The following is a 27,964-nucleotide window of genomic DNA, read 5'->3' on the forward strand; positions in this document are numbered from 1 at the left end:
TACATAACATAAAGTGCCAAGTGAAGCAAGTGCTGACAGAGAAGCCGCAGCAAGTTATCCAGAAGATCCAGTTAAGACAATGAAGTTAGCTACACCAACCAACAAATTTTCAATGTAGACAAAACTACCTTCTATTGGAAGAAGATGCTGTCTTGGACTTCCATAGCTGGAGAAGTCAATGTCTGGTTTTGCTTTAAAGCTTGAAGGGACAGGCCAACTCTCCTGTAAGGGGCTAATGCAGCTGACTGAATTGAAGCCCATGCTCATTTACCATTTCAGAAATCCCAGGGCCCTAAGGATTATGTTACATCTACTCTTCCTATGCTCTATAAATGGAACAACAAAGCCTGGGTGATAGCACATCTGTTTATAACATGGTTTACTAAACATTTTAAGCCCATTGTTAAAACCTACTGCTCAGAAAAAAGATTCCTTTCAAAACGTAGCTCACTGACAACACACCTGGTCACCCAAGAGCTCTGACAGTGAAGTATGAGATGCATGTTTTTCATGCCCACAAACACAGCATTCATCCTGCAGCCCATGGATCAATGACTCATTTTGACTTTTACCATTTAAGTAAACAAAAACACCAAGACACAGACATGGCAAAGTATTTATTGTCTGTAGGTGTGCCTAACCCTCCCCATTCCTGTTAACAATTCAATAACCTCCCCAAACTGGCAGAATCAGAGAAAACATGGGCATTTTTCCCCAGCATGGTTTGAAAATAACGAGGCCCTATTAACTTGACTTGGAAATCATTGTAGGTGAGGTCTTCACACAGCACGTCTCAGGCCTCACTGCTCAAAGAAAAAAGTCCCCCAGTTCTACAGGACTCCTGATGTCTTCTGTTCTTCTGCAGCCTGGCGCTGGGAGCTGCGCCACTGGAAATAGTGGTAGACTCGGGCACTGCAGAGGTATCCCCCATACACAGTGAGAAGCATCATGGAGGCAGAGAAGGTCTTATAGCCAATGTCAGCTAGCTGCTTGGCAGTTGGCATGTTGTCCCCTACAAAGACAGATGAGATTAAGACCTGAGGATGGGGCCTCATCTGTGCAGCCCACTTCCTTAAGGCCATTCCTTAACTTCTGCATCCTGCTTAATCTGTCTGCACGCTATTCTGAATGGCCCCTACATGTATGCAGGCTCCTAAGCTGGAAGGTACTGTTTGGGAACTCTAAGATTCAAAGCGGCAAATAAAGCCTGCATACAAAATACAGAAACACAGCTGGAATCAGGTACATCTGAATGTCATCACAGCTAACGCCTGGCCCTCCATGTTTGTGGTGAGAAGTGACTGGCATGGACCACCCAGAAATGTCCTTAATTGATACATTAAAGCACATGTGAGTTTTTCTGGCTAGTAGGGCATTAACAGAGGTAGCCAGGGATTAAGCATTAGCAGTGAATTATTCTCTAGAAGGAACAAATGGGAACCTTTTAGGCAATATGCAATTTGTTTTCCCATAAAAACAATCTTTTTCATGGTGGTTTGGTTCCCAGGTTAGCCCTCAAGCATCTGTTTAAGCCACAATATATCCGAAATAGTGCCAAGAATACATTTATATTACTTCAATTATACTTAACCTTCTACAGCATTAATTCTTAAGTTCCAAATATATCACCAAAGAAACTATCCCAAGGGCTAAGAAGAAAGTCTCCAGCAAATTGTCAATTCACATTTGCACAGGTAAATTACTTCTAACTTAACTGTTCCCTGGATATTCTGAACTAGGGAACATGGGAAAGTTTAGCACGGGAATCTCCCAACCTGAACAAAATGTCCTTCAATTTGCGGCTATGAATGTGTTATTTGGCCCATCTCTGTTGAGGGGTTTGAAATTAAAAGACTGAAATTAGTAAGAATAAGTTTCTTAAAAGTCATAAACTTGGAAGAAGAAAAGCTCATGATTAGCTATTTAGGGGGTTGGGAGTAGGGTGAGACATAGAAGTGCTTCTCAGAGTGAGTCTTAAGAGCATTGCCTTTGAGCAAGTCCTGAGGGTGGACCTGAAGCTGAGCTGAAGCACAGCTTCTTTCAATTATAATTCCAAGTGACTATGGAAAGTGACATGAAATAGGTGAAAGGAAGAAAACCAAATGGCACTGGTTCAAGATGTGAAAGGGCTGTGTTCAGGTTATCTGAGGCTTGAAAGGACCCCAAGCTGTGAGACGGTAAACACACACACATAGAGCAGGACACTAACGTAGTCAACAAGCTCCCAGCAAAGAAACCTGCAACTTCAATCCCCCACCCCCACCTCATTCTCCTGTTCCCCATTGCACTGGCCAGATGCCAACCAGCTATAGCGCCACGTCTTTGAGAGGCTAGAGGAAGGAGGCTCATCAACCAACAAACAAGCAGGTTGGTACAGGTTGGCTAGAAGAGTGACAGAAGACCTACTAACAGACATCATTTTGGTGTGTAGAACCTCACTTCCTTCTCTTGTCTAATTCAACCTGAGATTTCTCCTATTTTCTAATCAACTTTTCACAGGCCCTGAGCTAAGGCAGGGCAGTTTAAAAGGAGAGGACAGATGCATAAGTTATTTTGGAAGTGGAAAAAGATTAACTGAATTGATTAGGGCAAAGCTGAAAATATCTCCAAGGTAGTAAGTTAGGAAACTTCGTGGATTGGGATACTGATAATAGATACAAGAAGTGAGAAGAAACACATGTTTGTCACTGTGTGTATGGGGATGGTGGGGGCAGTGAGTGTCAGTAAAGATCATGAGCTGGATTTTGGACATTTAAAAGTAAGATGTTCAACATCACATTCATGTGAGGATGTCTACCAAGCAGATGGGTATTCAAATCTGGACAGATCCCAGGAGAGAGGCTAGGTTACAGATAGAGATCAAAGTAGTGAATGACACCAAAGCAGAAGGTAAGAGCAGAGAGAGGCCAAGGGAGTGCCAGTTTGAAGCAGGAAAACAAAGAAGGCAGGTAGGAAACAGCAATAACGTATGGGGGGGCTTTTTCATTTAACTAGCCCTCCCCCCACTTCCTGATTAAAAAAATCACTGCGGGACTCACAAACTCCAATAAGGGACTAGCAGTTAACCAAGAGGGAGCGGTGAGGGAGTGAGAAGGGGATTGAGGGGTATTATATTAGTACACATGGTGTGGGGGGCATCATGGGGAAGACAGTGTAGCTCAGAGAAGACAAGTAGTGACTCTGTGGCATCTTACTACACTGATGGACAGTGACTGACTGCAATGGGGTATGGGAGGGGTGACTCGATAATATGGGTGAATGTTGTTACCGCATTGTTTTTCATGTGAAACCTTCATAAGAATGTATATCAATGATACCTTAATAAAAATATATAAGTAATGATAGTACTGGATTATAATTTCCTATAGTTTTGAACATATGTATCAAGAGCAAATAAGAGCTCACAAGAAAAAATCCAAAGTCCAATTCCCCTTGGGTTTGGAGTGGGGTGGGGAATTCACTGCTGTATCAAGTCACTGCCACTGAGAGAGCTGTGCTATATCTTTCAGGTGTGTTGGGTGAAAATGAACATTGGGAATGACTACTGCAAAGTTAACTGCAATGAAGACTGGTCAGATGGCCTCCCTGGATGGGAACGGGTGACTAGGTCACTGGTAAACCTAATGCAGAAGCCCATTTGGTGGAATGAATTGGAACAGGCATTAAGTAAAAACAGATTCTTAGTCAAGGCCCCAGCAGGTCCATGAACTCCACCCACAAGGTTCATGTGCCTGTGCACTTTTCTGGGACACAAAGATTTTTAAAGGATCATAACCCTCTCACCCCAAAGATAAGAATCGATATTCCTGTGATGTGCTTGTTAAAGGGAATGGGAATAATAGGATAGCAGCTAGAGAAGGTAACAAAATCAAGGAAATTCTAGTTTTGTTTTGCTTATTGATAAGGAAGGTTTGAATATGTTTAAGAGGGGAAGAAACTAGTGGCTAAACTGAAGATAAAAGTGAGGTGGCGGGATGTAGTAAGATCCAGGAAGGCCCAGGATAAGATGAAATTAGAAGCCAACGTAGAAGGATTAACCTTGGAGATGGAAGGAAACTTCTGAAGTTAGCAGAACCTCTCATCCGAGGAACACCATTTTCTCAATAAAGCTCAAAGCTGGGTCTGTTGTGGGGTGAGGGTTGACTAAAGACTTCAGGAAAACAGAAAAGTGAGAGGAACCATTATAAAAAAAGCCCGGACAGTACAATCTGCAAAGGTTCTGTGGCTCTTCTTTTTCTGCCCCCTAAACATGAGAGGATCTCAAGGCTCTAGTTTCTCCTCTGGAGAACTCATTCTCTCAGTGGGTCCATCCACATACGCTTGGATTTACTCATTCATCTGTCTACCTTTTATCCATGCTATGAAGGCCGCAGGGAAGAGAACATGGCTTCTGTCTCAAAGGAACTTGTGGTCTAATGGGGATAAGCTATGTGTTTCAAATTCTGTTCGAGTAGAAAAAAAAAAGGCGGTGACCAGAAGAGAAGAGGCATTGTAAGAGTTCAGAGACGAGATGAGGGCTCAAGAAAAGTTACGACAAGGGCAGGAGGCCGGGGTGAAGGGAAGGCGCTTTTTCGAAAGATGGGCAGGATTTATACTAGTAGAGTTGTAGGAGAGCATTCCAGGAGTTAAAAGCAGCAAAGGAATGGAGCTGTTTAAATCGACCAAGCATGTAGGGTACCGGGGAAAGCCACACATCAGAGCGCTGAGGGCTGTACGGCAAAGATGGGTTAAAGCTACCAGAGACAGGGCGTAAAGCGCCAAGACGCCCGGCTGGAGTCAAGGTTTGACAACAACTGACGGATACAAAGAGCTTGCTGGGGTGGGAGCAGTGCAGACCGCGGCTCACGGTCCGTGACGCAGGCTTCGTCGGTGACCTCAAGGACACCGAGGCCTGAAGATGGGCACGGGAGGATGCCTTGAGCAAAGGCCGGCCCAAGTTGGCATGTTGCGGCGGACAGGCGGGACCAGCTGGGCCCTAGCGAACGCGTACCTGGATGCTGCAGCTCCCTCGCGTCCTACCGAGGCCTCCGAAGGCAGCGTCTGGCGGCCACAGCCTGCGCAACTTCTTAGCGCGGCGAGAGGCAGCCCCCAGGACCAGACACGTGAGGGCAGCGGTCTATTACTGGGGCTCTATTGGTGCGGAGAGTCACCTTTCCTCCCACCCACCCGCCGCGATTACTCTCCAGGATTGGTCTCCTAGCGTTAGAGAGCGCCCCGCGCGCCCCGCACAGCACAGCTCCGCCCACTGGGGCGGGGCCATGTGCGTACCAGGGCTCCGGGGGCGACCGCCTTCGAACTTCCGGCTTCCGGGCCAATCACCCTTACTACGCATCCTCAGACGATCCTTTCTCTCGCAGAGGCCCGTTGGATTATGGGGGTTGTAGTCACTCTCCGTTGAGAGAGGGTCTTTTGTGACCTGGAACCAGAACTTCTAGTATATACCGTCACGCTAGAAAAGTTCTGTCCGACTCAGTGTCAGCCAATCCCCAGCCTACGGCCCAGTGACGTCTCCGGAAGCTAAGTAGACTCGTAGAGTAAGCCGCGCGCCCCCTAGAGCTGCGCTCATCCCCTGGCCAGGCTTCGGCCGAGTTCAGGTAGGAACCCACCCGCACCTCGAGGTCTGGACCGCCGAGGATGCGGCAGGTTTGGCCGTGGCTACGGAGTGGGAACGAGGGACGAAACCGTAGCGTTTCTGCTTCGTGTGCGCCCTCCGCACTTGCCGGCGACTTGCTAAATTCCCCAAAACGCGCCGGGAAGGGGCTGGGAGGTGCCCTTTGTGGGATGCGGGACCTCGCGGACACCCACTCCTGCTAGGGCCCCGGAGTGGCTGATTATTATTGAGGAGGGATTTCTTTTCTTCCTCCATTTCTCCTACGGTGTGAGTGAAAACATAAACCTGCGGTCGTACAGCACAGCATACGCACTGCCATATGCACTGAAGTGCCCTTCCCCAACTCGTTTCTGGAAAAAACACGCTTTATTGAGTAGACAAGCAGGCCTGACTCAGAAGCCATTCGCTGTGGTGCGAACAAAAGTGGGCAAAGGTGTTCGACTATCCAACAAGGTTGCAGCTCAGGAAAGGGAACTGTTTTTCTGCCGCCCCCCTTTGACCTCCTGGGGAGGCGGTTGTGGATTTAGTCAAGTGCCCTGACCTGGGCCCGGCCACATCTGAGATGTCTTTGCCCCTCACTCCTGCTGCCTGATGCAGGCAGCTCTGCCCTTTAAGACAGTGAATTCTCAAGAGCTAAGAGTGAGAGGAGCTTGTCTACCTCGCTTGCCTGGGAGTAAGGAAGGGTTAAGGTAATGCTGGCCAGAGTCAGTGTGCCAGGGGCTGCCACACAGGAAGCTGAGACTCCCTTCTGGACGTGGCAAGAGCCTGTCAGCCCTCGGGGACTATTTATAGCCAGGGGCCCAGGCTGCTGAACTGTGACATTCTCCAGCTGCCACCCCATCTTGGAGCCAGGCCAGTGCAAAGCACACTCGTTCCCGTCCTCCCCTCCCATTCTTCCCTTACCCCAGGGTTAGAATTGTTTTGATTTTTTCCTCCTCCTTGAGTTTCCCAGCGCCTGAGGTGCTGATATATCAAATGAGAAAGCTTTCACATGACAAAGGGGAGCTGGCCTTGGAATGTCAAGACCCAACCTGGGAACCTGCTCACCCTTCCCTACCCCTGAAGAGCCTTGGGGCACCCTGGTTCCCTGGCCTCCAGATACAGGTGCTGGTTAGTTGCCCTGGTTGCTCCAGGGGCAGTTGAGAAATAGGTACAGGGTTTGGAAGGAGGAAAGGGATGGAGCAAACGATGTCCTGGAGAGATCCCAGCAGGAGGGACCCAGTTGACACCTCCCCCTCCACAGAGCTCCTGAGAAGGGAGGCAGGGCAAACACAAAGGTCACAGGGAGCTGAGTGATCTGAGCCTGCAATGAAAAGGTGTAGCTTTGTCAGCAGAATAAGTTCCTGCTCCCAAAGAGGGTGCTGGCAGGGAGGGAAAGGGAAGGCTTGGAAAGGTCATGCATGGTAGGGAGGAGCTGGCAAAGAACTAGGAACCAGAAAGTCCCTGGGGAGAATGACAAGCTCCAGAGCCAGAGATGCCAGTGTGGCAGCAACTGTGGTGCCAGGGCAGCCTGGGGGAGGAGGAAAGGGGACAACCAGAGGTTTCTGAGGACGCAGATGTTGCTAGGAGAAGCTAGAAGGGGGTTGTTTGAGATCTTTGTATTATGTTAAGAAACACCAAGATCCATTGATGCTGTGTGGGACCTGGCAGATGTCAGAGCAAAAGGGAAGGTTCCTGGGGCCTATGTCAGCTCAAAAGCCCAGAGCCCTCTCTGGCAGACTTGCCTCATCCCTCTTGCGGCTGAGGTACTTGTTCAGCCACTTAACTAGGCTTGGGGACATGATTCCTGGTCTGTGTGAGGCAGCAGTGGGCAGCCCTTGCCTTGCCACCCCCTCCCTCCCCCCTTTCTCCTCCCCTCATCACACACACCCAAAGCACACAACACTGGGGCTTGATTCTACCCCTCCCAGAAGATGGGGAGGAAACGCTGCATCTGGAAGGGGCAAGGCAACTCTGTTTCTGGTGGGGTGTGGTAGCTAGAAGCTCTAGGCTGCTTGGTGGTTCAGGATCTCCAGGCAGGCAGATGGGCCCCACAGCCTCCTGCCCTCCAGTGGAAAGTTGAGAAGAGGCTACTTTGTGGGGAGTCTTGTAGAGCCTAGTGACCAGGCACCTCAAGCTTCTGCCGGTCTCAAGTGGAGTAGAGAAGCTACCTGGCCTGGGCCCCAGCCCTGCTCATATATGTTCTGGATGATTCTGCAGGCAACGGATGAATTCACTCACTGGCTGACTCTCATAGCATACTCTGTACACAGCCATGAACAAAGGAAACCTAGAATGGGGAAGGAGAGACCCAGCTTAGCCTCCTACTAGATTCCCTACCCCCCATACCCCAACCACCTCCTAACCCTCTGTTCCTCTACTCCCACCTCTGAGCTCAGGCAGACTCTGATTCTCAGTTTACAGTTGCTGAGAATTTGAACTTCCTAGCCCTGGGTTTTAGGGTTAGGTTGTTAATTGCTCTGCTCTGTATTATACTGAACTTGCCTACATGATTCCTTGGCTTGAATTTTGGGGCTACCCACTTAACCTCTCTGAGTCTCAGTAATCATCATCTGTAAGATAGGGGCCAATATAGCAAAACAGTGAAGAACTGATTACATATTATGTGAAGATGCTCAACAAATGCCAGTTTCCTTCTTCCCATCCTCTTGCCCAGGTTGCTTCCTTTACCAGGAGGCTTTATCCTGACCAGCCATGAACTGACCTGAACCTCCCTTACACTCTCTTATGTGAGGAGTCTTTCTCAGACGCACAGAGCTCTGCTCTGATCAGTCTGTCATCCCACTTTGTGCTCCCTGAAAAGGAGTACTCCAAAGCAGAGACCATCCTTCTCACACCTCGGCACCTAGAACAGGATTCAGGGGGCAGAAGGAGTTGCCCTTGGGGGAGCAGATCAGACTAGGGGTGATGGAGAGGTGGGACAGTCAGAGCTTATCCTGCTGCCCCAGAGCTCCAGCTCCCAGAGCAGAGGACAGACAAGGAGGAAAGGACAAGCAACACTGGGGCTTGATTCTGCCCCTCCCAGAGGAGAGGGAGAAAGCCCCACATCTGAAGAGGGACAAGGCAACTCCATTTCTGGAGAGAGAGGAGGCTACAGAGAAGGGTCAAAGCAATGTGATACAAAGGGCATGAGACTGGAAGGAGTTCCAAGACCTCAAATGAGCTGGGGACAATGGGAAAACCAGACTCTCTCCAAGCTCTCGTCTCTTCGTAAACATAAGATGACACTTCCCTCTGCCTGCTTCTCAGACTGAGGGGGGTCCAGACAGGTGATGAGCAGGAAGAGCACTTCTGGCCGCAGTAGGCACTTACTTGTCCACCAGGCCCTTCCGCTGGAGGATGCTGTGTAGCTCCCGGGCTGTCTGGGGCCCCTGCAGCTTCTGCCCATTCAGCATCTCTTTCTCCAGCTGCTCAATGGACTGTGAAAACAGGATGGGTGGATGGAAGTGGGAGAGGAGGGCCGTCAGTGTGCCATGCAGAGTCTGGGGCTCAGATGGGAGGTGGGGTTATAGGAGGAAAGGTGGCTGGAAAGGTTCACAATAATACTAATGTTTGTACTCAAGAGATGCCTCAAGCCAGGTTCCTCTACCTTGACACCTACAAGGCCCACCCTCCACTCTCCATTCTCCCCGGGGCCCACCTTTCCTGTGCGGGCAAAGGCCTCAGCCACCTTGCGGTTCCGCCCTCCATAGCAGGTAGTGATAAGGTCAGCAACCCCGCAGCTTTCCAAGAAGGTGGCAGAGGACACAGGGCCACTGCAGAATAGCTTGGCAAAGGCAATCATCTCCATGAGCCCCAGTCGGATCACAGCCGCCTTGGTATTGTCGCCAAAGCCCAGGCCGTCACAGAAGCCAGCTCCCACAGCCACTACATTCTATGGCAGAGTGGAGGCCATGGGTGAGAAAGGAGCCCCTCCTGTAGGCCCCACTTGGGGCCCTCAGCACGTGCCTCATGCTCCTTCTATCACCCATGACTCACCCACTGAATAAGCAACGTCTAGTGGGTGGGCTTCTCAACTATTTCCACCTCTTGGTTTTCCCATTTGCTGTACCCCCTCTTTTTAGCCTGGGCTTAACATCCTGCTCCCCAACTCTGCCCCATACTCCATCCCTGAGCACACTTCCTTTTCAGTCTTCTCTCCAGCTAGCCCTCCCGTCCATGACGGTTCCCTTCTCTATCTCTGATGCCCACAGTTCTGTCCAGGATCCAGAGTTCTGGTCATCAAATCTATCTGAGTGTGCTCTTAACCTGGGTGCTCCCCCAGGTCATCTCCTCTTCCCCCTGGGACACCCCCTGGAGCCAGGAATAGGAATGGCCCACAGGGAGCTACAGGGAGAAAGGACAAAGGGGATCCAGTATCTGATGGTGACCAGTCAGCAGGCTTGAATGACCCTGGCCTTGTTTCTGCAGTTCTTCCTGTGTGTATGGGATTTGCAGGGGAAGGGGAACAGCTGCCCAAGAATGACAGCCTAGAGTACCAGTGACCTTGTATAGCTAAGCTGGACCCACTTTCAGGACTCTCTCCCTACCCACAGCTGCTTCTGTGCCCCTTTTACCTTTAAGGCTCCACAGATCTCTACTGTGTCCACCTCTGGCACCACTGTGATGCGGAAGTTGGGTGTCTGCATTAGCTCTTTCAGAAGCTGTCCCCGGGCTGGGTCCTTGCAGCCTGAAGTGGGGAGGAAGCAAGGCCTTAAGAGGGTCTCTTGACTCTTCTTCCCACACCTGCCCAGAGCAGGACCTGCATCCCTTTCCCTGGGGGTATCCAACCTCTGATGCTTGGGTCTTCTTTCTTTGCCTGTCTTATGGGGAGATGATGGCTAACGGAGTTTGGGGGGAGAGTGGGGAGGGAATGAAATGAGCTGCATTGGGCATGTGGGTGGTGATAGGGTTCTCACCAATGGTTGTCTCACAGAACTTCTCATCAGCCACCTCATTGGCAATGTTGGCCCCCATCAGCACACTCATGGGGATGCCAAGGCACTCCCCAATCACTTCAGAGATGAGCTTCAGCCCGTCAGGGCCTTCATCTACCCCCTGTACACAGGATGGAGCACAGGCAGAGTGCCTTTTATGCCTATTGAGGGCTTCCCACCCAGAAATCCTGCCTCTTTCAAATCCATTGTCCATCACTGTCCATCCCCAAAGGCCTGCCCCACTCCAACCCAGCCAAAGCTTGCTGTGAGGAGGGTAGATAGCATGTGAAATGAATCCACCTGAAAACTCTCCTTCCACATGCCTTCCACCGACCTCCCTCTCCAAGGCAGTGTATCCTCTCCACATCCCTGAACAACCTGCTCCTGAGTACCCCAGACTAAGTCCTGTCCTGACCACTGCTCCAAACCAACCCTTCTTTCACCACTCATTAAACCCGCCCGCTTCTGATATCCCCCAGGCATCCCTGTACACCCTCTAAACTCCCCAAGACATCTGCCTCTAGACCGATTTCTTATCTACTCCCCGACCAACCTCTACTTCCCAACGGCCCCCAGCATCTGTTTCTCAAGCCTCCCCAAAGCCAACTCCTCTCTCCAGAAGACTCTTGGCCTACTTATGTCATTTTCTGTTCTCCTTACTTCACCCATCCTGGGCCTCACAAGTTAGCTGCACCCCCATCCATATGAAGGTGTCCGTAATACCTTAATAAGAGATATGCCAATCGCGTTTGCCTTCAGGTGGCCCTTGAGCTGATCACAGATCTTGCCAATGAACTGGTGAGGCACCACAAATATCAGGATGTCAGCATCCACTGCAGCCTGCACCACATCTGGGACAGCCACCTGCGGGAGTGACCAGTGCTCATGGCCTGACAGACTTCTCCCAGCCTCTGTGGAACCCCATTCAGGAGATCCAGAGGCCAAAGAGGCTGGTGGGGGAGAAGGAAGGGCTGAGCTTGGAGCAATACGATACTCTGTTCCCTCCCCCAGCCATCCCCTTGCATCTCCAGCTGTCCCAGGCTGAGGATTCCTGGAAACCTCCTCCCAGCACTCTCCTAGCCCTTGGCTGTGGGACAGTGAGGGAGGCCAAAGGAGGCCTGCACTTGGCAGGAAGAAGAGGCCAAGTAAGATTTCATCACCCTGCTCCTTAGGGCCCCCAACTGGGAAGGGAGATCCCCAGTCTTCCTACTATCTTCCCTGCTCCCCCTTTCCAGGTGGGGAGCAAACCACATGGATTTGACCAAAGACCTTAAGTCCAAGGAGCAGCCTGCAAGTCTGCTAACAACCCAGTGAATGAGTAACAGGATTGGAGCCTGAGGCAGGCACTACCTGGACCCCAAGTCTGGGAACCAGAGAACCTGTCTTTGGCTGTCATGGGAACCAACCCTTACGCTTTCCCCCTCCTTTTCCTGCCTGGGAGCCCATAAGGTGTGTGGGTGGAGGGGTTCATTCAGGCTCTCCTAGGCCCAGGAAGTGCCCAGGGGAGCACTCTGAAGGCTGTGCATTGGGGCACCTATGCCTGGAGCAGCCCTCTGAGATGTTTCCCTGTCCTGGCCGCTGCTCCAAACTAACTTCACCTGAAATGGCCTATCTCAGCGGGAGGCACCCCTCCACTTCCCTTTCCCTTCTTTGCAAGGTGTTGGGCTCACCACATTGGGGGGCAGCTTGTGCCCTGGTAGGTATTTGACATTCTCATGCTGCGTGTTGATGATCTCTGTCAGCTTTCTGCCCCCAATGTCTTCCTCAAACACCCACATGGTCACCCGTGGGTCAAAGCGTGCCAGCTGGGCTGCATTGCCCCCCACAATCTTTGCGATGGCTGAGCCCCTGGCAGGAGGAGCACAGAAGATGCAAGAGTGGTGTAAGGACAAACGGTAGCAGGGGAGGGGCAATGCTCCACCTCAGGATATCATGGCAGCCCACCAATTACTTACCCCTTCCTTGTTGCCCCACCTCCATGACGTGTGTCCCTAGTGACCTAGCAGGAGAAGGGTGACCTCACACTTCACTGCTAGAGAAGGGGGCCAGCCTCCTGATCTCTCCACCCCGCAAACCCAAGCAGCTTTTCGAACAGGGAGCCCTGTGGAGGCTCCCTTCCTGTGACAGGGGCAGCTGCCCGCGCAGGCAAGGGCCAGGAGAGGTCTGCGTGTCATTTGTCCTGCGGTGGTAGGCACAGGAGGAGATAGCCACGGGTGGAACAGGAACCAGAGGGTGTTTCCTACCCACTGTCTACGTCCTGCCCACCAAGCCCCCCTCCCTAGGCCCCTGTGAACCCTCACTCCCCCCAACACCTCTTGACAGAGCCACTTACCAGTTGCCGGAGCCTACAATACATACTTTCTTGCCAGCCATGGTGCCGCTTCTCTGCCTGAACCAGCTCAGTGCCACACTCCCCAGCTCCTCTGCCGGCTAGAAGCATATAACTCCGCCACATGTGGGTGCAGCCAAGCCCCGCCCTCCAGGGGTGGGTGGGGAGGCGGGCACCCAGGGAGACAGTCTGGCAGAGCCAGGGAAAGGGGAGAAAAGGGTAGAGACCAGGCCCCACTGTGGCTCAGGTTTGCCAGCTGACCATGCTGAAGCTTCTTCCCTTGGCCCCAGCCCAGTTTCCTGCATCACCCCCCTTCCCACAGTGGTCTCATTTTGAGGTCTGCCAAGAAGTAGAACAGATAAGAAGTGACTGGCCCCCCTCACTCCCTTCTGTCCCCCTGCTCTGGAATAAACTGTATTCAGCCTGTTAGCAGAGACAGGAATGCTTGCTTTTGCAAGGAAGGAATTGCCCTACATATCCTCCCAGGACCCAGGAACTTCTCTATAGGTTTGTCCTCTAGAAGTAACAAGGACCACATGTCACTGGCCCCATACTAGCTCCACTCTGCAGGGCTGTGGGTGAGTGAAGTGAGTGGGTGTGGGCCCACTTTTAAAGATGACCACATAAAAGGTCAGGGCCTGCTTTGGGGGCAACCCAGCCCAAGAATTAGAGACCCCAGAAGCCCCAAGAGACAAGATGGTCTTGGTTACCCAGTGATCATCTCGGGGACTCCCCACCAGTGGGCTTCTCACGCAGAGCATCCCCACCTGAATGTCTTCCAGGGGGGGAAGGGGGGTCAGCATTAGCAGCTCTGATGCCAAGTGGCCCACAGCTCTCCTTTTGCAGACTCGGCTTAAGAGGGGGACCAGAGAGGAAAGGAGGCAGCCAAAGTGTTCACTGTCCTTGAGAGGTTTTGGGCTTCCTTCAGTTCTTGAGTTTCCAAGCCACCATACTGGGGGCCCTTCACGTTACTGGCTAGTTTGTAGAAGCCTGAGGGAGAAGGGAAGCAGGACCTGGGGCAGCTATGAACTCTGGAGCTTTGTGGTCTCAGATCCTGTAATTGAGATTTAGTGTGGGTCTTATTTGGGAGGAAGGGGGTTGAATGGAGCACATTTTCAGCAGCTCATGGCTATACCTTGCCCACAGCTATCTGTTTATGAAGTCGGGAAGCTTTGGTTTCTAGGCTCGTCTGGAGAGTGGAGCAAAGGCTTCTAACCTTCCAGCCATCTGTGCACCTTGGCCTAGAGGGCACACACCACTGCATGCTCATGTGCTGACCTCCTGGCTTGGTGGACTGCTCTGTGGGTGTTTCCATTCCCCTGGGCCACTGCTGGCTGGCAGGCAGTGATAAGTACTGGGCCAGAGGGAGTCTCTGTACAACCACTGGGTAAGGGTAAGTGGGCAGGAGGTCAGGACTAGGGAGAAATGGCTTTCTAAGTTTTAGGGGCTGCCCAGGAAAAGCCTACCATATTCTCCCATGGCCCATGGGAGTTCCCATAGGACAACTTACACAAAATCAGTAGATTGTTTCCCTTAGGAGCAAAGTTGCACCTACTACAGAGCCAGCCTCCCACAGATTGTTTGGCTATTGCACTGGCACTGGGACAAAGGCACCAGTGCCAGGCTGCCAGCTGGGAGCACTGATGATGGGTGGCAGAAACAATGCTTCTGTTCCTGTCACATGATGAGAACCCCAAAGAAAGGATGTTTATGCACTAAACAACCCCTTTGTTTTTGCCTAAATGCTTCTATCACTTATTTTGCCCCTACCATCATTTTAAGTAGTGTGGAGACAATGAATTTATTCATTTTTATAGGAATAAAGAGTGTGCAGATTCACAGTTGGCTTGTCACAGGCTGTTATCTGTACACCAGTGCTCTTTTCCCAAGAGCAAACTGTAGATTATTTGCTTGAAATTTATAATGGTTCATCAGCCATTCACTACACATGTAATTAGCCTGGGTAAAAACAGATGCCATTTCAGTGTCCTTGACATCAAATTTTTTGCACTCCAGGTTATCACCCCACACACTCTCCTCTTCCCTGCTCAAGTTTGATAAACCCCATGTTTTAGCCTGGGCACAGTGGTTGTATCCTTGGCAGGTGTGACTGTACAGGCAGCACTTGAGTTCCATCCACGGTAAAGGGTAATTTTTTAACTACCACTCTGAAATGTGGCTGCACTTTTCCTATGTGCTGACTCCCTTCTTGGGTACAACCAAGCTAGTTAATGGCACAAAGGAAAGTAATAAGCTGCCAGGTGGGAAGCTGGCACATTCTAACTGCAGAATTTCATGCTTCTGCTAATGAGAATATCAATCCTGAGCAGCCTTCCCAACTCTGCCCACAAGGGGTTAGTTGTCTATGTATGAGGATGAAAACACAGCACTTCCATGCTGGTCTTAAGAACTGAAACCAGACTCAGGGCTGTGAAAGCAGAACCTTAAATGACAGGCACAGAGAACACAAATGTCGCCAGCTGTGCAGACACTGGCACATATCTAGAAGAGCCCTGAGAAGTGGTAATCCTCCAGACACTCAGGTACATCAAGCCTGAGGGATCACAGGTCCCTAAGAACTACGCACTTGAGCCAGCAGGTACTCCCTGGGGAGCTTAGAAGGCCAAAGGAGAAGATGGCACTGCTACTGCCTTGTTATTACCTTCTTCACACCAACTGGGGGCAAGGCTGGAGACCTGGTGACCATGGCCAATAATCCCCACCAGCACCTGGCCTGCTTGGACCTCTGAGCTTGAAGGTGAGAAACTGAGGCCCACAAGAAATAAAGTGTTTTCCACCGTATCCCCAGAGCCTACTCTGAGCTGGTATACAGCAGGTACTCAATAAATGTTTATCAACTAAAATGAACAAACACCGTGAGCATGGCTAATGGTACTGGAGGAGAAATAGCTCTGGGAAGAGCACTCCCTCAGTAGGTAGGAGAACCCATCCTTCAGAAGATTGTTTTATTAAAATGGGGTGACATTGGTGACAGTACAAAAAAAAATTTTGGTCCATGAAAAAAAAATTGTTAATAAAAACAGTTATCTTGAACAGGGACACTGCAGGATTGCTGAGCTTCCTTCTCACGGTTCCAGCCTCTGGGGGAGAACCTTTCAAGAGAGGGGCTGGAATAACGGCAAGGGGAAGATGGGGAGAAAATTCTGCAGTCCCCAGGCAGGGAGACGGGGCTGGGGGAATGTGCTCGCAGGAGCCTGAGGTGGGGTGGGGAAGCAGGGGCTTTGTCAGTTTTGTGGGCTTAGAGCCCATGCTGAACATAATTGCTCTCTCTGCCCGGCTGTCTCCCACCCTGCTGTGTTGAGTCTGCGAGTCTGGGATATACTAACTTGGGGGTGATACAACCTGGAGGAAGAATCTGAGGCTCTCCTGGTAAGATGCAAAATCATCTTGGTTCCAAGGGGCCGAGATCACGAGGTCCTGCTGCTACCTGAGGGGTCTGAAGCTTTGAGGGCAGGGGCTAGGGAGTCACATCCTGTGAGGCAGGGAGGAAAGTCACAATCCAACTCAGAGCTATTCTCCAGCCCTAGGCGCATTCACTCCTCAGTGCCCTAGAAGTCACCAGTGGGTGTCCAATGGGTAGGCAAGGGACAGGGAGAAAGGGAAGGCCCAGGGCTTTTACCCGTTTGATTTTAGGCCTGATTCTCCATGAAGGAATTTGGGAGCAGGGTGGAGTGAATGAATAGTCACACCTCCAGGCAACAGCAGGAAGGAACAGCCTCTGCTGGCAGTGACAGCACACCAGGTCCCTGGGGCTCTGACAGGGATATGCAAGATCATCCCACCCCAGTGCTGTGCATTAGGACAGGAGGGAATCCTAAAAAGAGCAGCTACAAGGAGTGTGCTGGAAGGGAGCAACAGTTAAAGAACCAACTCCAATACTGATGTGGACCCCCTACCAGGGAGTAAGAGAACTAATAGACAGCAGGCCAATGCAGAGGGCTGCAGGCTGACCTGGGGCTCAGTGGAGCCCAAGAGCCAGGGATCCAACAAGTGAAGGGAGAGTTTGCTCCAAACTTGTGGAGGGAAGGAAGGAAATTGGATTCTGCTATTACGAGAGCCAAGATCAACTAGCTTATACAGTGCCCCCAGGCCTGAGTCACAGAGAAGGGGCTAAAGCTCCCAACTCCTTGGTCTCTGAAGGGCAGGATCAGTGTAACCGGTCCCCTTGAAGACCACGTGGCCTTCGGCCCAATCCACTCAATGCACTGATTACCCCTATAGGTTCTCTAACACTATCTGGAGGTCCTGTGTAGACCAGGGGAGGGTAGAGGCACATGGGAGCCTAGTAGGACAAAGGGAAGCTGGGGGTAAAAGGGGATGGGGTGGGAGAAGAGGGTAATAGGTGTCTTGTGAGACCCTCTTCATTCTGGTGTTGTCCTTGAACCGGCAGCATCCCCTGGAAGGCCCCAAGCAAGACCAAGGCCGGTGCTGAGAGGCAGATGGCACAGGGCCCAGATAAAGAATCGGCGCAGCCAGATCGGCTGTGGGAGAGGCCCTATGTATTTCGGATCCCCAGGGCTTGCTCTAATTCTTGTCGTCTCTGCTGCACCTAGGGAGAAAATAATGGAGGGAATGGAAGATGAGACAAAGAAGTGGATACCTGACACCAGTGACCCACATCATGGGGTGCAGACCCTCGCCTTTGGTCACTTTCCCCATGCACCCCAGGAACCTACCTTGGAGTAAAAGTATCGGCATACAGCCTCCTGAGCCCAAGGCTGGAAGTAGAACTCAGCTCGGCGCTCTTCTTCTGGGTTGCCCACCACATCAGTCATGGTCTGAGGAAGAAAACAGACTTGTTTCCTTCCTTCACAGCTATTATGGATTGAATTGTATCCCCTGCAAAAATGTCAAAATCCTAACCCCTCACTACCTGTGCATGTGACCTTATTTGGAAATAGGATCTCTGCAGATCATCTAGTTAACATGAGGTCATTAGGGTGGGTCTAATCCATTATGACTGGTATCCTTATAAAAAGGGGAAACTTGGGACACAAAGACAGCCATGAACAGAGGGAAGATAATGTGAAGACACATGGAAAGCACCCTCTGCAAACCAAGAAATGTCTAAGACTATCACAAGCTAGGAGAGAGGCAGGAAACATTCTCCCTCACAGCCCTCAGAAGGAACCAACCCCTGCTGACACCTTGGCTTCAGGCTTCTAGCATCCAGAGCTGTGAAACAATACACGTCTTTTGTTTAAGCCACCCAGTTTATGGTGCTTTACTACAGCAGCCCTAGCAAACTACTGATACAACACCCAGTCACACCCTGATATTAAGAGGTCATTTTACACTGCCTCACTTGGGGTCCTACCTGGCACCCCCCGTTCCTTGCTTCTCTGCTCTGCCACTGTCATTGTAGTCAGCCACATGACAGGTGAGAATTGAAGGCACATCGCACTCATTCTGTGCTCATTCCTACCTTCTTGCCTGAGCTTACGGTGCTCCCTTCACTGGGAAATACCTCAAACCCCAAGTTCCCCAGCTGTTCTAGCCTAATACGTCTCCTTTCAATTACCATATTGGTTCTGATGATTTCTGTTAACATTTTACATGTTTTACTACGTTTAAATCAAATTAGCCCATGTCCTTCATCCAAAAAAACGACCTGGCCTGAGACATTTTCTTTTGCTATTAACTTCCTTGCCCCACCCTCCTTCTACCTATAAAAATCTTCCATTCTGTACGGCTCTTCAGAGTGTCTGCCTGTTTACTAGAAGGGATGTTGCCCAATTCATGAACTGTTGAATAAAGCCAATTAGATCTTCAAATTAAAATAACAAACAAATCATACGAACCTAGTTTCTCTGAACAAAATGCATGATACTTTGAAAGCAGAGACCAAGTTCCTACTCTGTATCTCCTACAGTATGGTGCACAATGACCACACAGGGTAAGTACTAGGTAAACACCTGATGGTTCTACCATTTCCCCACTTAATTGTAAAAGGGACCCTAGAAGGTGCTAAAGAAACTGGTCCCTCACTTCCCTCTTTGGCTCTTCTACCAGATGCAGCAGAAATAAAGCCAATGTGTGCCCCCCAACCTAAGTCCCTCTGCATCTTTCCTAGGTTCTGTACCTTGAGGTCCCGGCACTGGGACTGAAGCCAATCATTGATGAAACCCTGAGGATCTCTGGCAAAGCTCAGCATGAACTCCCGCTGGGTCTTCAGCTGATTGATAGTTTCTATAGTCTCATGAATCTGAAAGGAAGAAGGAAGCTCAGAATATTTTCAAACTAGAGAAATGCAAAATTAAATGGCAGACACATCTCCAGATACCACTCCCAACCTAGGTCCGGGTGCTGCCCGGAGGTGGCACTACTGTCCAGTGCCCCAGCTGCTCCAGGACTCAAAGTTCTTTCAGCAGGTAATGTGTGCAATGTCTATATACCTGACATGAGGGAAGTTTTCCTTTCAGTCTCCACAGTGTCCACTGTGGGTAAGGCTGCGTGGTGAATACTTAATCCCGAGTGGGTCCAAAAACATGCTAAGGTAGAAAAGAAGTGGTATAAAAGGAAGGTCTCAAAAGTTACGGTCTGTGGGTTCTGTTCCTGCCCTTTTCTCATTTTCCATACTCCTCCTGACCATACATCTACTTGTGTGTCTTCTACTACCACTGACAGGGTAACAAGCCCCCCAATCTGAAGTCCACAGTCCATTTTCTAAACTCCAACTGCTTGACACCTGAAGGCCCCTTCAATTCTCCAGCACTAAATTCACCACCTTTCTTTCCCCCATCACTTGCTTCTCCTCCTGTTCCCAGTATGAATACTACCATGCACCCATCCTAAAAACCTGGGCATCATCACCATGCCTCCTTCCCCCTCTGCCGCACGCCACCATCCCCATCCAAACGATGTCCAAATCCCTTCAGTTCCACTCTGACACCTCTCAAACCTATTTATTTCCATTCTTGCTGTCAGTACTGTTAATTTTAGGCCCTCAACACATCCCACATGCATTACTGCACTGGTCTAACTGGGCTTCCTGTCTCCAGATCTGCACCTCTTACAATTCACTCTCTGCTTTCCTGTCAGTGATCATTTTAAATGTAAACAGCATCAGTCCCTCCGATCTTCAGGATGAAGTTTAACAGCTTCCCTGCACCAAAGCTTCTTCAAGACTAGGCTCCTGCTTCCCTACCCAGTGTCCTTTCCCCAAATTTCCCATCCCTGGCACCCTGACCTGTATCTAGCACACTAAATAGCTTGTACTTCTTGAACATGCCAGGCTCTCTTCCTCATTTTTGGACCTTTACATACCCTGCTCCCTCTTTCTGGAATGTCCTCTGCCTCCCAGACCTGTAGGCACCACTATCTTTCTCCCCTTTTATTAACTCCTACTGTGTCCTTCAAGATTTAGTTGGGGCACCAACTCTTCCAGGGAAGCCTCCCTGTTCTCCACAGTGTACCCAGAGCATTGCTGGCTTTACGTGCATGGACTGTACCTGACAATAACAGCAACAGCAGTTACCATTTGTTTTATGTGCCAGACACAATGTCATGTCTTTATATACAGTCTCATTTAATCCTAACAACCTTATAAAAATAGGTATCATGGTCTGTCACAGATCAGAAGCTGAGGCTCAGAGCTATCAAAAGGTATAGCCAGAATCAGAATTTATGTGTGTCTGGCTCCAACCAGCACCAAGCACAGGGCCTGGCATCTACTAGGTATCAATATGCTTTGAATGAACATCAAAAATCAAAAGGCAGCCTAGAAGCTGTGATAGAGGACTGGTGGCACCCATACTGCCAAGGGCAGAGGCCCTTACCTTGTTGTCTAGAGTAGCGATCTCCTGCTGGCTGGCAGTAGACAGCAGAAAAGAATTCATCTGGGTCTTCAAGGTATCATCCACTTCCACATCAATGTCGTAACAAGCAGTCTTCTTCTGATCATTTGGATCAACACTGGGGAGGAAACCAAAGGGTCCAGTAAAGGCCTTATCCACCAAGACCTAATTACACAGGGTCAAAAAGATGGCTCAAGAATTAAGAGAAAGGGGTTGACTGCAATGGGCACAAGAAAACCTGGGGTGTGATATGAAAGTTCTAGCTATACGGTGTATATGTTTGTCAAAAGTCATCAAACTACTTTAAATGGTGCAACCTATTATATATAACCCCCAATAAAGTTGCTTTTTTAAAAGTCAGTAGTAAAAACTCAAATGGTACAAAAGATACACAGTGACAGTATGTTTCTCCCTTCCCAAAGGATACTACAGTATCTTGTGTATCTTTCTCCCTGTTAAATTAAAACTGACCCTGAAAATAAATTCAAGTAAAACACACACCACACAAAATAAAGAAAAAAATGACCTAACTTTAAGCATAAGAATACAGTACAGACTAGCTTCTACTGATCCAATGTATGGGTTGTAGGGGTTACTAATTGCTGATTGATGGTTCAAGGTCTAAAGAAAAAAAGGCCTTTACTGGAATTAATATGAAGTAAGGGAAAAAAGGCAAAGGACTCTATCTAACCAGAGACATGCTGCTTTGAAAAGTGCCTTTCTTCACTTCCTATCTGCCTAGAAATGCCTTGCTCATCCATTTTCTGAACAAATAAGTGGACAGAGATAATGGAATTAGAATCTCAGACTGGAATGTCCTGCCATCCAGAGAAAGATGGCAGCCCATCAGTGATGAGCCAGCAAATGTGTAACAACTTGTTCTCCAAATGAGGAAAAAAGCCCTGATTTGTAGCATTTGCCGATTTCTGTGGTTTAAATATTCCCAATATGGTTGACTTGAAGTTGCCAACATCACACCACTGATCAAGAAGTTGAGAAGAGATGTGCAGTCATTAGAAGGTATCCCCCACTTTCTGAAAGTCTGCCTTATGCCACTTCACTTTTATGAAAGACCTACATTAGCATGTTTTTCCTAACTAAAAGAAATCTGAAGAGGATTTTCACTTTTATAAACAAAAAGTAAAAAGTGCAAATAGTGTTCAGTATTTGTTCTGCAGTGAGCCATTATAGAGGCAGCACGCACCCCAGCAGCAAGAGCAGCCCTGCCAGGCTCCTTCCCCAGGAACCACCCTCAGCATCCCAACCTCAAGCCACCAGGGTTTTGAACTGTGTCTGTGAGCACCTGTGCTTTATCTTGATCTATTTTGTGCATCCATAAACAAGATGTGTCCCAAGGTATCAGAAAAGACTGAGATGTTATTTTTTGGGTCTAGGAACACTCAAAAAATTTTCCATATAAATTGCTTCTTTGTTAAATGCATTTCAGCTTATGAAAGCTTTCATAGAAGTGTTCTACTTTCAGACAACAGGGGAAACCTGTGTCATATTTCACCAAACAGACATAGTAGACATCAAAAACACAAATACTAGCATTTATAATATGTAAGATATTATATAAGTGTTTTTAGGAATAATAAGGCAGTTAGAAATAATGAGTTCTTAAGTATATATATATAGTACCCTCATTTTAAAAAAACACTTAAGTGTATATGATTTAATTTTAACTAATGGCTGTGTTTAACAACCTGCTTGCTAAATTCCTAACAATCTGACATTGCCTTGTGCAAGCTGTACAAGCCAGCTGCAGCACACCACTGACTCCCATACACAAGCTTACCTGATGACGTGGTTAATGATGATGGGCTCCGGTGGCATAAGCAAGGCGTGGAGCCGTTGGGGGATCTCTGAAAACTTCATACGTTGAGACTCAAAGATCTGTGGGAAAGAGGAGCAGCAACTAAGTAGATGCCATTCTGAGCACAACTAGGGCTCCAGCAGACTGTAGCAGAAGAGCAGGTCCTTTTCCTACCTGCTGGAGGTACTTGTCACAGATGACAAACTCCCGCTCATGAGGGTCCTGGAGCTTATGTGTCTTAATATATTGCCACAGTGCTTGGATGATCACTGGACGGGTCTGGGTGTGGATGCCCAGGAGCCGAGCGAGACGAGGGTCTAATTTAAACTGGGGAGGCTGCAACAGAACCAAAGAACACAGCAATGAAGCTAGTGACCTGGGTCTCCGTGTGTTTCGAGGTGTTTAATGTGGCCATACACTCAACAGCATTAATGCAGTGCTTTCTTTGGGGCAACAAAACACTAGGAGGAGCTCAGGGATGACTAAGACCCTATCCCTATATTTAGGGAACTTATTGTCGGTGGCAAATAACCCACAACTTAGACTTAAACCTTTAAATGTCAGACTGCTGATGGGCTATGGCTGTGAAAGCTGGACCCCCAACCTCACTATGGAATACCTGGTAATCCAGCATCAGTAGGACAGTACACCGTACATTCACATCTCCTGGTCGCTTCACCTGGAAGCCATCTGTCTCCTGGGTAGTGGCGGTCCTGTGCCACTACAGAGAGGAAGATGTCAGGGGGTGCTCTCCCAGAGGAAGAGCTGGAGTGGGAGGGAAGAGCTTCTGTAATGACTGATATTCAACTTTAATTAGTGAGACTACTGGAGAAGAACAATGGCATGAGACATTTTTTAAAATTGCATATGGCTTTGTGATTACTATCTGTGTTTATGTAGATTAACCTTTTAATTCTGACTGTTCAGGGTCACATTTAAATTAGCCTGAATTTCCAGTGATAATTTTATCCACAAAATGGATAACACACATGTGCAGAGTAAAATAATATACCTAGTATGTGTGAGCCTACTCTAAGACATTTCCTTGGATTGTCTCATTTAATTCCCACAACATATATACAAGATAGGCACGATTAAACCTATTTTACAGATGAGAAAACTAATGCTTAGAAGAGTAAATTAATCTGCCAAAGGTCAAACAGCCAATAAGTAGTGAAGCTGCGATTTGAGATCCTGTCTGTCTGATTCTACAGTCTACATTTTTAGCCACTATGCTCTACCATTATAAAGTTAAAGATATTGACAAGTTTCTATTTATTCTATGACTTACTTCCCTTATTAGACAGTAAAGACCTTCCCATGTCTCTTAGTGGTTGAGGTTAAGGGGCTACAGCTACACTGGCAAAGAAAGGAGCAGGTTAAGTTCATTTAGAGTGCTGGACTGTCTCATTCTGGTTTGGACAGTATCCCAAAGAATACGGTTGCTAACATGGTCTTCAAAACACTGTGTTATCAGGCATTATAATAAAGGATTTCTGATTATGTGAAATGCAAATCTAAACAGAGCAGGGAACAAAAGGAAGTCCCAGATTTATAAAGGTAACTTTGGCAAGGACTAGAACCCTATCAGTTAACCCCTTTAATTACAGTTCCTGCTACTAGAAAAAAGTACGAATAGTGTATGGATGACTAATCTCACCATTATTAATAAGCAAGATGCAGAAATGGCCTGGCAGGTATGAGGCCCTCATTAGAATTTCCTTTGAGAGTGGGGGCAGCAACCAGAATAGTAACATTAAAAAAGATGGGACAAGTCAGACTGCAAGAATTCTTAGGTCCCAACACTACCAGAACTAAACAACTAGTGCCACCTGGAGGTCAATGTGCAAACTGTGATAATAGCAGGGTACACCTGGGGTAAACCTTTATTTATAACTCCCCCTCTCCCTAAACATTCAAGTTTAGCTCCCAAGCCCAACATTTTCCAGTCACACAGTCAAAGCCCAGAGGACAGAACTACTCACTTCCACCAGATGGTTGTCTGGCCCATAGAGGTCTTTGTCCAGTTCAATCACCAAGGACTTGAAAAAGGAAGAGAACTTCCTTTTTTGTTTGGTGGCATCATATTTGGACAAGGCTGACTAGAGCAGAGAGGAGAGGTCGTTAGAAAAGGCCAGGAGAAATTCCCCATGACAAAGTCCCATTACAAGAGAACCCACAACAACAATGGAAAAAACTCAGAAATATCTTCTGAATATCTTTCAGGAGATGGCAAGGTAGGTGTCTGTGGGTCTGAACAAGTCATGACAGCAACACAACCCTGAAAAAGCAGCCTGTAGTATGTAGTCATTTACCTGCCCAACCATTTCCTTTGTGAAATGAGGCAAGTGAAGCCAAACCACTGCACCTAACAAAGGGAGTCTGCACAGAAGAAAATCTGACTCTAGAGTGAAATGAATCACAGGCAATAAGCAGCCAGGACAAAAACAGCTTTATTTTGATGGAATGATACCACCAGCAGATAGACTGGACCTATAGAGGGAAGAAGGGCACTCTGACACTGCCTTGGTTCTCCTGCAAAAGTGGCATTCAAATTAGCTTGCCTGTGAACAGCTAACAATAGCCAGAGAGTGTTAAGGGAATGAAAGGTGAGCTTCCCTAAGGAGCTTCTGGGGTGGGAAGTTTGGGGGCTAACACATGTCAGCTGATGCTCCCCATGAAGCAACAAAGAGCCTGTAAGAGAAATCTCACTTAAACTTTGAGATGTCGCCAGTGAAAGAAAGTTAGGAAGATGGAGATGCCACAGTGGGAATCAAGGACCTCAAAGACTCAAAGAGGAAAGCATGGCCTCAAATGCTAAGTGAAAACTCACTTGATTTAAAAAAAGGAAAGAAAACCCTAACTGAATAATCTGCAGACACTGCTAAGTCCAATGGTCAGCAGCATCAGGAGGAAGGTAAACAAATCAAATCCCTGGACAACAGGTTCCCAATATGATACCACAGTGAGGGTGTGGGAAGTTGTGGGAGCCAGACATAAAGAAGCATTGTCTTTTAGGGCAGGGAACATAGTGACCCTCTCCCTGATGTTCCCAGCAGGAGCTGTGAGCACCATTCAGGCTCCCTGCCAACCAGACAATACTGCTTGTTCCAGCACCTCCCACCCTAGATGCCGATCACGGTGGGCCTTGAACTCACATCCTCCAGGAGCCGTCCTTCTACCCGAAGTTCCCAGGAAGCCACTGTCCCTTCCCCATCCTCAGCATCTGACTTAGCCGGATTGAAAGTGTTAGAAATGAAAATTCGCAGCTTCCGTTTTTGCTGAGAAAGGCAGAAACAGGATTGAAGGTGGGGCTTCAGTGGTTTGATATTGAAGACAAGGGTGTCCCCAAACCCCAAATTACTCCTATCAGACTGGCTTATTGTCTACCCAGTTCCTGGGGTGGGTGGATGGAGAGTTCATCTAGAAGAGGAGTACAAGCCATTGGCCTGGGTGCAAGTGAATACATGGGGATGCCGTGGACAAACTCATGCAAGGTGCCAAGTTCCCAAGGTGGCAGAACAGTTAACAGCAAAAACAGACAGGGTACACTTCTGGTGCAAGAGGTATCCAAAGACCCTCCCCCTTGGCTGTTGTGTTCTCATGCTAATGTAATTCCCAGTTGTAGGCAGAAGAGAGAGATGTAATTTAAATGCCAAGGAGAGCTGTGCTGTGCCTTTGATTTCTCATCCTAAGCTTGTTGAGAGTTCTCAAGTCCTCTCCTTTGGCTCTCTGCCTTCTGTGTTACCTTGATGGGACGTTTCAAGGCCTCCTGGATATCTAGCCGTTTCCTCATGATAGTCTGGTCCAGTTTCCTTTCAAAAGCCAAGAGATCCATATAGGCCTGGGATTCTGGGACCAGTTCACGAATCTTAGAAACACAAAGATATCATTGGGATCTAGAGCTGACCATCCCTTTTCTCAAACTCACACCCTCAAGAAAACCTACAGCCTGGACTCACCCTCTGAGGTAGAATTTTGTCAGCCATCTTCTTTTTCTTTGCACTGTTCGAAATAAATTCTATTATCAGGTTGGGATGGAACTACCCAGAACACGACGACAGGCTGTCAGCACTCCCATTTATAGTAACGTGAAGGGACTACAATGTTTCTCTCAAAGACAATCCCCCTCTACTCCCCACTCCCAACCACAACCAACAGGATGCATTCTCAAGAATGAGCACCTGCTGTCACAGCACCACCATTTCTTAGTTCAGGTACTCCCACCACCTCGGTCCACACAGGCTCCCCCTCCTCCCTCCCTCTACCCTCCCCCAGATCAACTTACTTGTGGTTTCGATTCTGGACCGCCTGCTGCTGGACCTGCTGGATCTGCTGAGGCGCAGGTCTCTTGCGGGACTGGTCCATCCCTGATTGGGCCAGGCCAGGCCGGACTGAAGGGTTCCCCCCATAGCCAGGGGGTCCCATGGAAGGTCCCTGAGGTGTCATTCGGCTGCCTGGCAGTATACCTGGTCTCTGTAGAGGGGAGAGGACCAGAGAGACCATGACTTCCTCTACTAACCCCAGTAAGAAAGAGAAGGTGGGAGATGCCTGCATACTTTAAATGAAACAAGGCTAGGCAGGGATGGGATGCACAATAGAAAAGCCCAATGCCTCTCTGAAATATAGATAACTGCAGCTTCCTCTACTCCAGTCGTGACTCCATAGATGACTGTCCAAAAGCTAAGAGCAGCCGGATTATACTAAATCTCCCCAGTCTATTTTGTATCTGACACATTGGGCATCTTCTCTAGTCCCACATTTATTCAGATAGTCCTGCCAGCTACTGTTTTAAAAGCTGACCTCAATTTGCCAGCTACACCTTCTGTGTCCTTCTGGGCACTGTAGCAGCCCAAGCCCTTTTGCGCCTCAGCCTTCACATGCGCGCCCTTGGCTCCACTTCACCTCATTCTATACCCTGACTCCCCACACAAACAATACCCCAGGAGCAGGTGGATGCTATCTCGGAGTCCCAATCCCTCGCAGGGAAGTCCCGCCAACTTCTTCCCGCAGCCCTGTCACTCCCAATACCCGCGCTCGGCCCCGCCCCCGGCCCGCGCGCCCCTCCTCCTGCCCCCACTCACCGGATAGGCCGCTCCGGGCATCGGGGAGCGGTATAGACCTTGACCCGGCGCCGGGCCCATTCGCACGGGAGGCCCCGGAGTCCCGCCCGGGCCCAAGGCAGCTGCCGTGCCAGCCCCTCCAGAGGCCCCAGTGCCGCCGCTTGGAGCCACAGACTGGAAACCCGCCCGAGCCGCCATCTTCCCCGGAGCCGCTGCCGCAGCTGCACAAAGAACCGGAACCGGAACTCCCCCCGCCCCCCGCGCGCCCCCCGCGCGCCCGCCTGTCCTCCCGGCCGGGCGGCCCGGGAGGCTCAAGGCAGCGAGAGTGTGGGCTAGAGGCGGGGGGAGACTAGCGGAAAAGACATGCTGACCACTCCCTCCAGCCTTCACGGTCTGGGAGGGAAAACCATAG

General features: G+C 49.2%; 3 protein-coding genes and 1 long non-coding RNA gene across 6 annotated transcripts; 1 reads left to right on the top strand and 3 right to left on the bottom strand.

Moving 5' to 3' along the window:
* Positions 1-602: 602 nt before the first annotated feature.
* On the bottom strand, positions 603-1,012 carry COX14 (cytochrome c oxidase assembly factor COX14). The gene has a single exon (XM_017675279.2). It carries the CDS (start codon positions 1,002-1,004, stop codon positions 831-833), a length of 174 nt encoding a protein of 57 aa, XP_017530768.1. The 5' UTR covers positions 1,005-1,012; the 3' UTR covers positions 603-830.
* A 3,978-nt stretch (positions 1,013-4,990) lies between these two features.
* Positions 4,991-18,571, top strand: LOC118967285 (uncharacterized). Its single transcript, XR_005054195.2, has 2 exons — positions 4,991-5,594; positions 17,431-18,571. It is a non-coding gene; the product is annotated as an uncharacterized lncRNA (long non-coding RNA).
* On the bottom strand, positions 5,956-13,148 carry GPD1 (glycerol-3-phosphate dehydrogenase 1). Its single transcript, XM_017675278.3, has 8 exons — positions 12,860-13,148; positions 12,198-12,375; positions 11,251-11,391; positions 10,510-10,648; positions 10,168-10,280; positions 9,252-9,485; positions 8,924-9,030; positions 5,956-7,880 (listed from the first exon to the last, which is right to left on the bottom strand). Exons 1-8 carry the CDS (start codon positions 12,898-12,900, stop codon positions 7,784-7,786), a joined length of 1,050 nt encoding a protein of 349 aa, XP_017530767.1. The 5' UTR covers positions 12,901-13,148; the 3' UTR covers positions 5,956-7,783.
* Positions 15,809-27,959, bottom strand: SMARCD1 (SWI/SNF related BAF chromatin remodeling complex subunit D1). Of its 3 annotated transcripts, XM_017675277.3 has the most exons (13): positions 27,574-27,956; positions 26,778-26,965; positions 26,452-26,494; positions 26,238-26,360; positions 25,648-25,770; positions 24,475-24,591; positions 23,109-23,210; positions 22,664-22,825; positions 22,472-22,569; positions 20,656-20,791; positions 18,960-19,082; positions 17,554-17,655; positions 15,809-17,426 (listed from the first exon to the last, which is right to left on the bottom strand). In XM_017675277.3, exons 1-13 carry the CDS (start codon positions 27,748-27,750, stop codon positions 17,373-17,375), a joined length of 1,548 nt encoding a protein of 515 aa, XP_017530766.1. In that variant the 5' UTR covers positions 27,751-27,956; the 3' UTR covers positions 15,809-17,372. The 3 variants fall into 3 exon arrangements, 2 of the variants coding, with proteins under 2 accessions (XP_017530766.1, XP_036848332.1); XM_036992437.2 differs by lacking the exon at positions 25,648-25,770 and having other exon boundaries at positions 27,574-27,957; XR_001855482.3 differs by lacking the exons at positions 15,809-17,426; positions 17,554-17,655 and adding an exon at positions 19,273-19,368 and having other exon boundaries at positions 27,574-27,959.
* Between the last annotated feature and the right edge of the window lie 5 nt (positions 27,960-27,964).

Source organism: Manis javanica, chromosome 10, assembly GCF_040802235.1.
Source record: "Manis javanica isolate MJ-LG chromosome 10, MJ_LKY, whole genome shotgun sequence".
Taxonomy (NCBI): domain Eukaryota; kingdom Metazoa; phylum Chordata; class Mammalia; order Pholidota; family Manidae; genus Manis; species Manis javanica.

Coding starts and splice junctions, on each gene's coding strand:
- SMARCD1 (XM_017675277.3), bottom strand. CDS start 27,750: ATGGCGGCTCGGGCGGGTTTCCAGTCTGTGGCTCCAAGCGGCGGCACT. Junction 26,966..27,573: donor TGCCCGGAGCGGCCTATCCG/GTGAGTGGGGGC, acceptor TCCCCTCTACAG/AGACCAGGTATACTGCCAGG. Junction 17,427..17,553: donor GCCGATACTTTTACTCCAAG/GTAGGTTCCTGG, acceptor TTTTCTCCCTAG/GTGCAGCAGAGACGACAAGA.
- GPD1 (XM_017675278.3), bottom strand. CDS start 12,900: ATGGCTGGCAAGAAAGTATGTATTGTAGGCTCCGGCAACTG. Junction 10,649..11,250: donor TTGGCATATCTCTTATTAAG/GTATTACGGACA, acceptor TCCTGTGTACAG/GGGGTAGATGAAGGCCCTGA. Junction 7,881..8,923: donor CGGAAGGGCCTGGTGGACAA/GTAAGTGCCTAC, acceptor TCCCCATTCTAG/GTTTCCTTTGTTCATGGCTG.
- COX14 (XM_017675279.2), bottom strand. CDS start 1,004: ATGCCAACTGCCAAGCAGCTAGCTGACATTGGCTATAAGACCTTCTCT.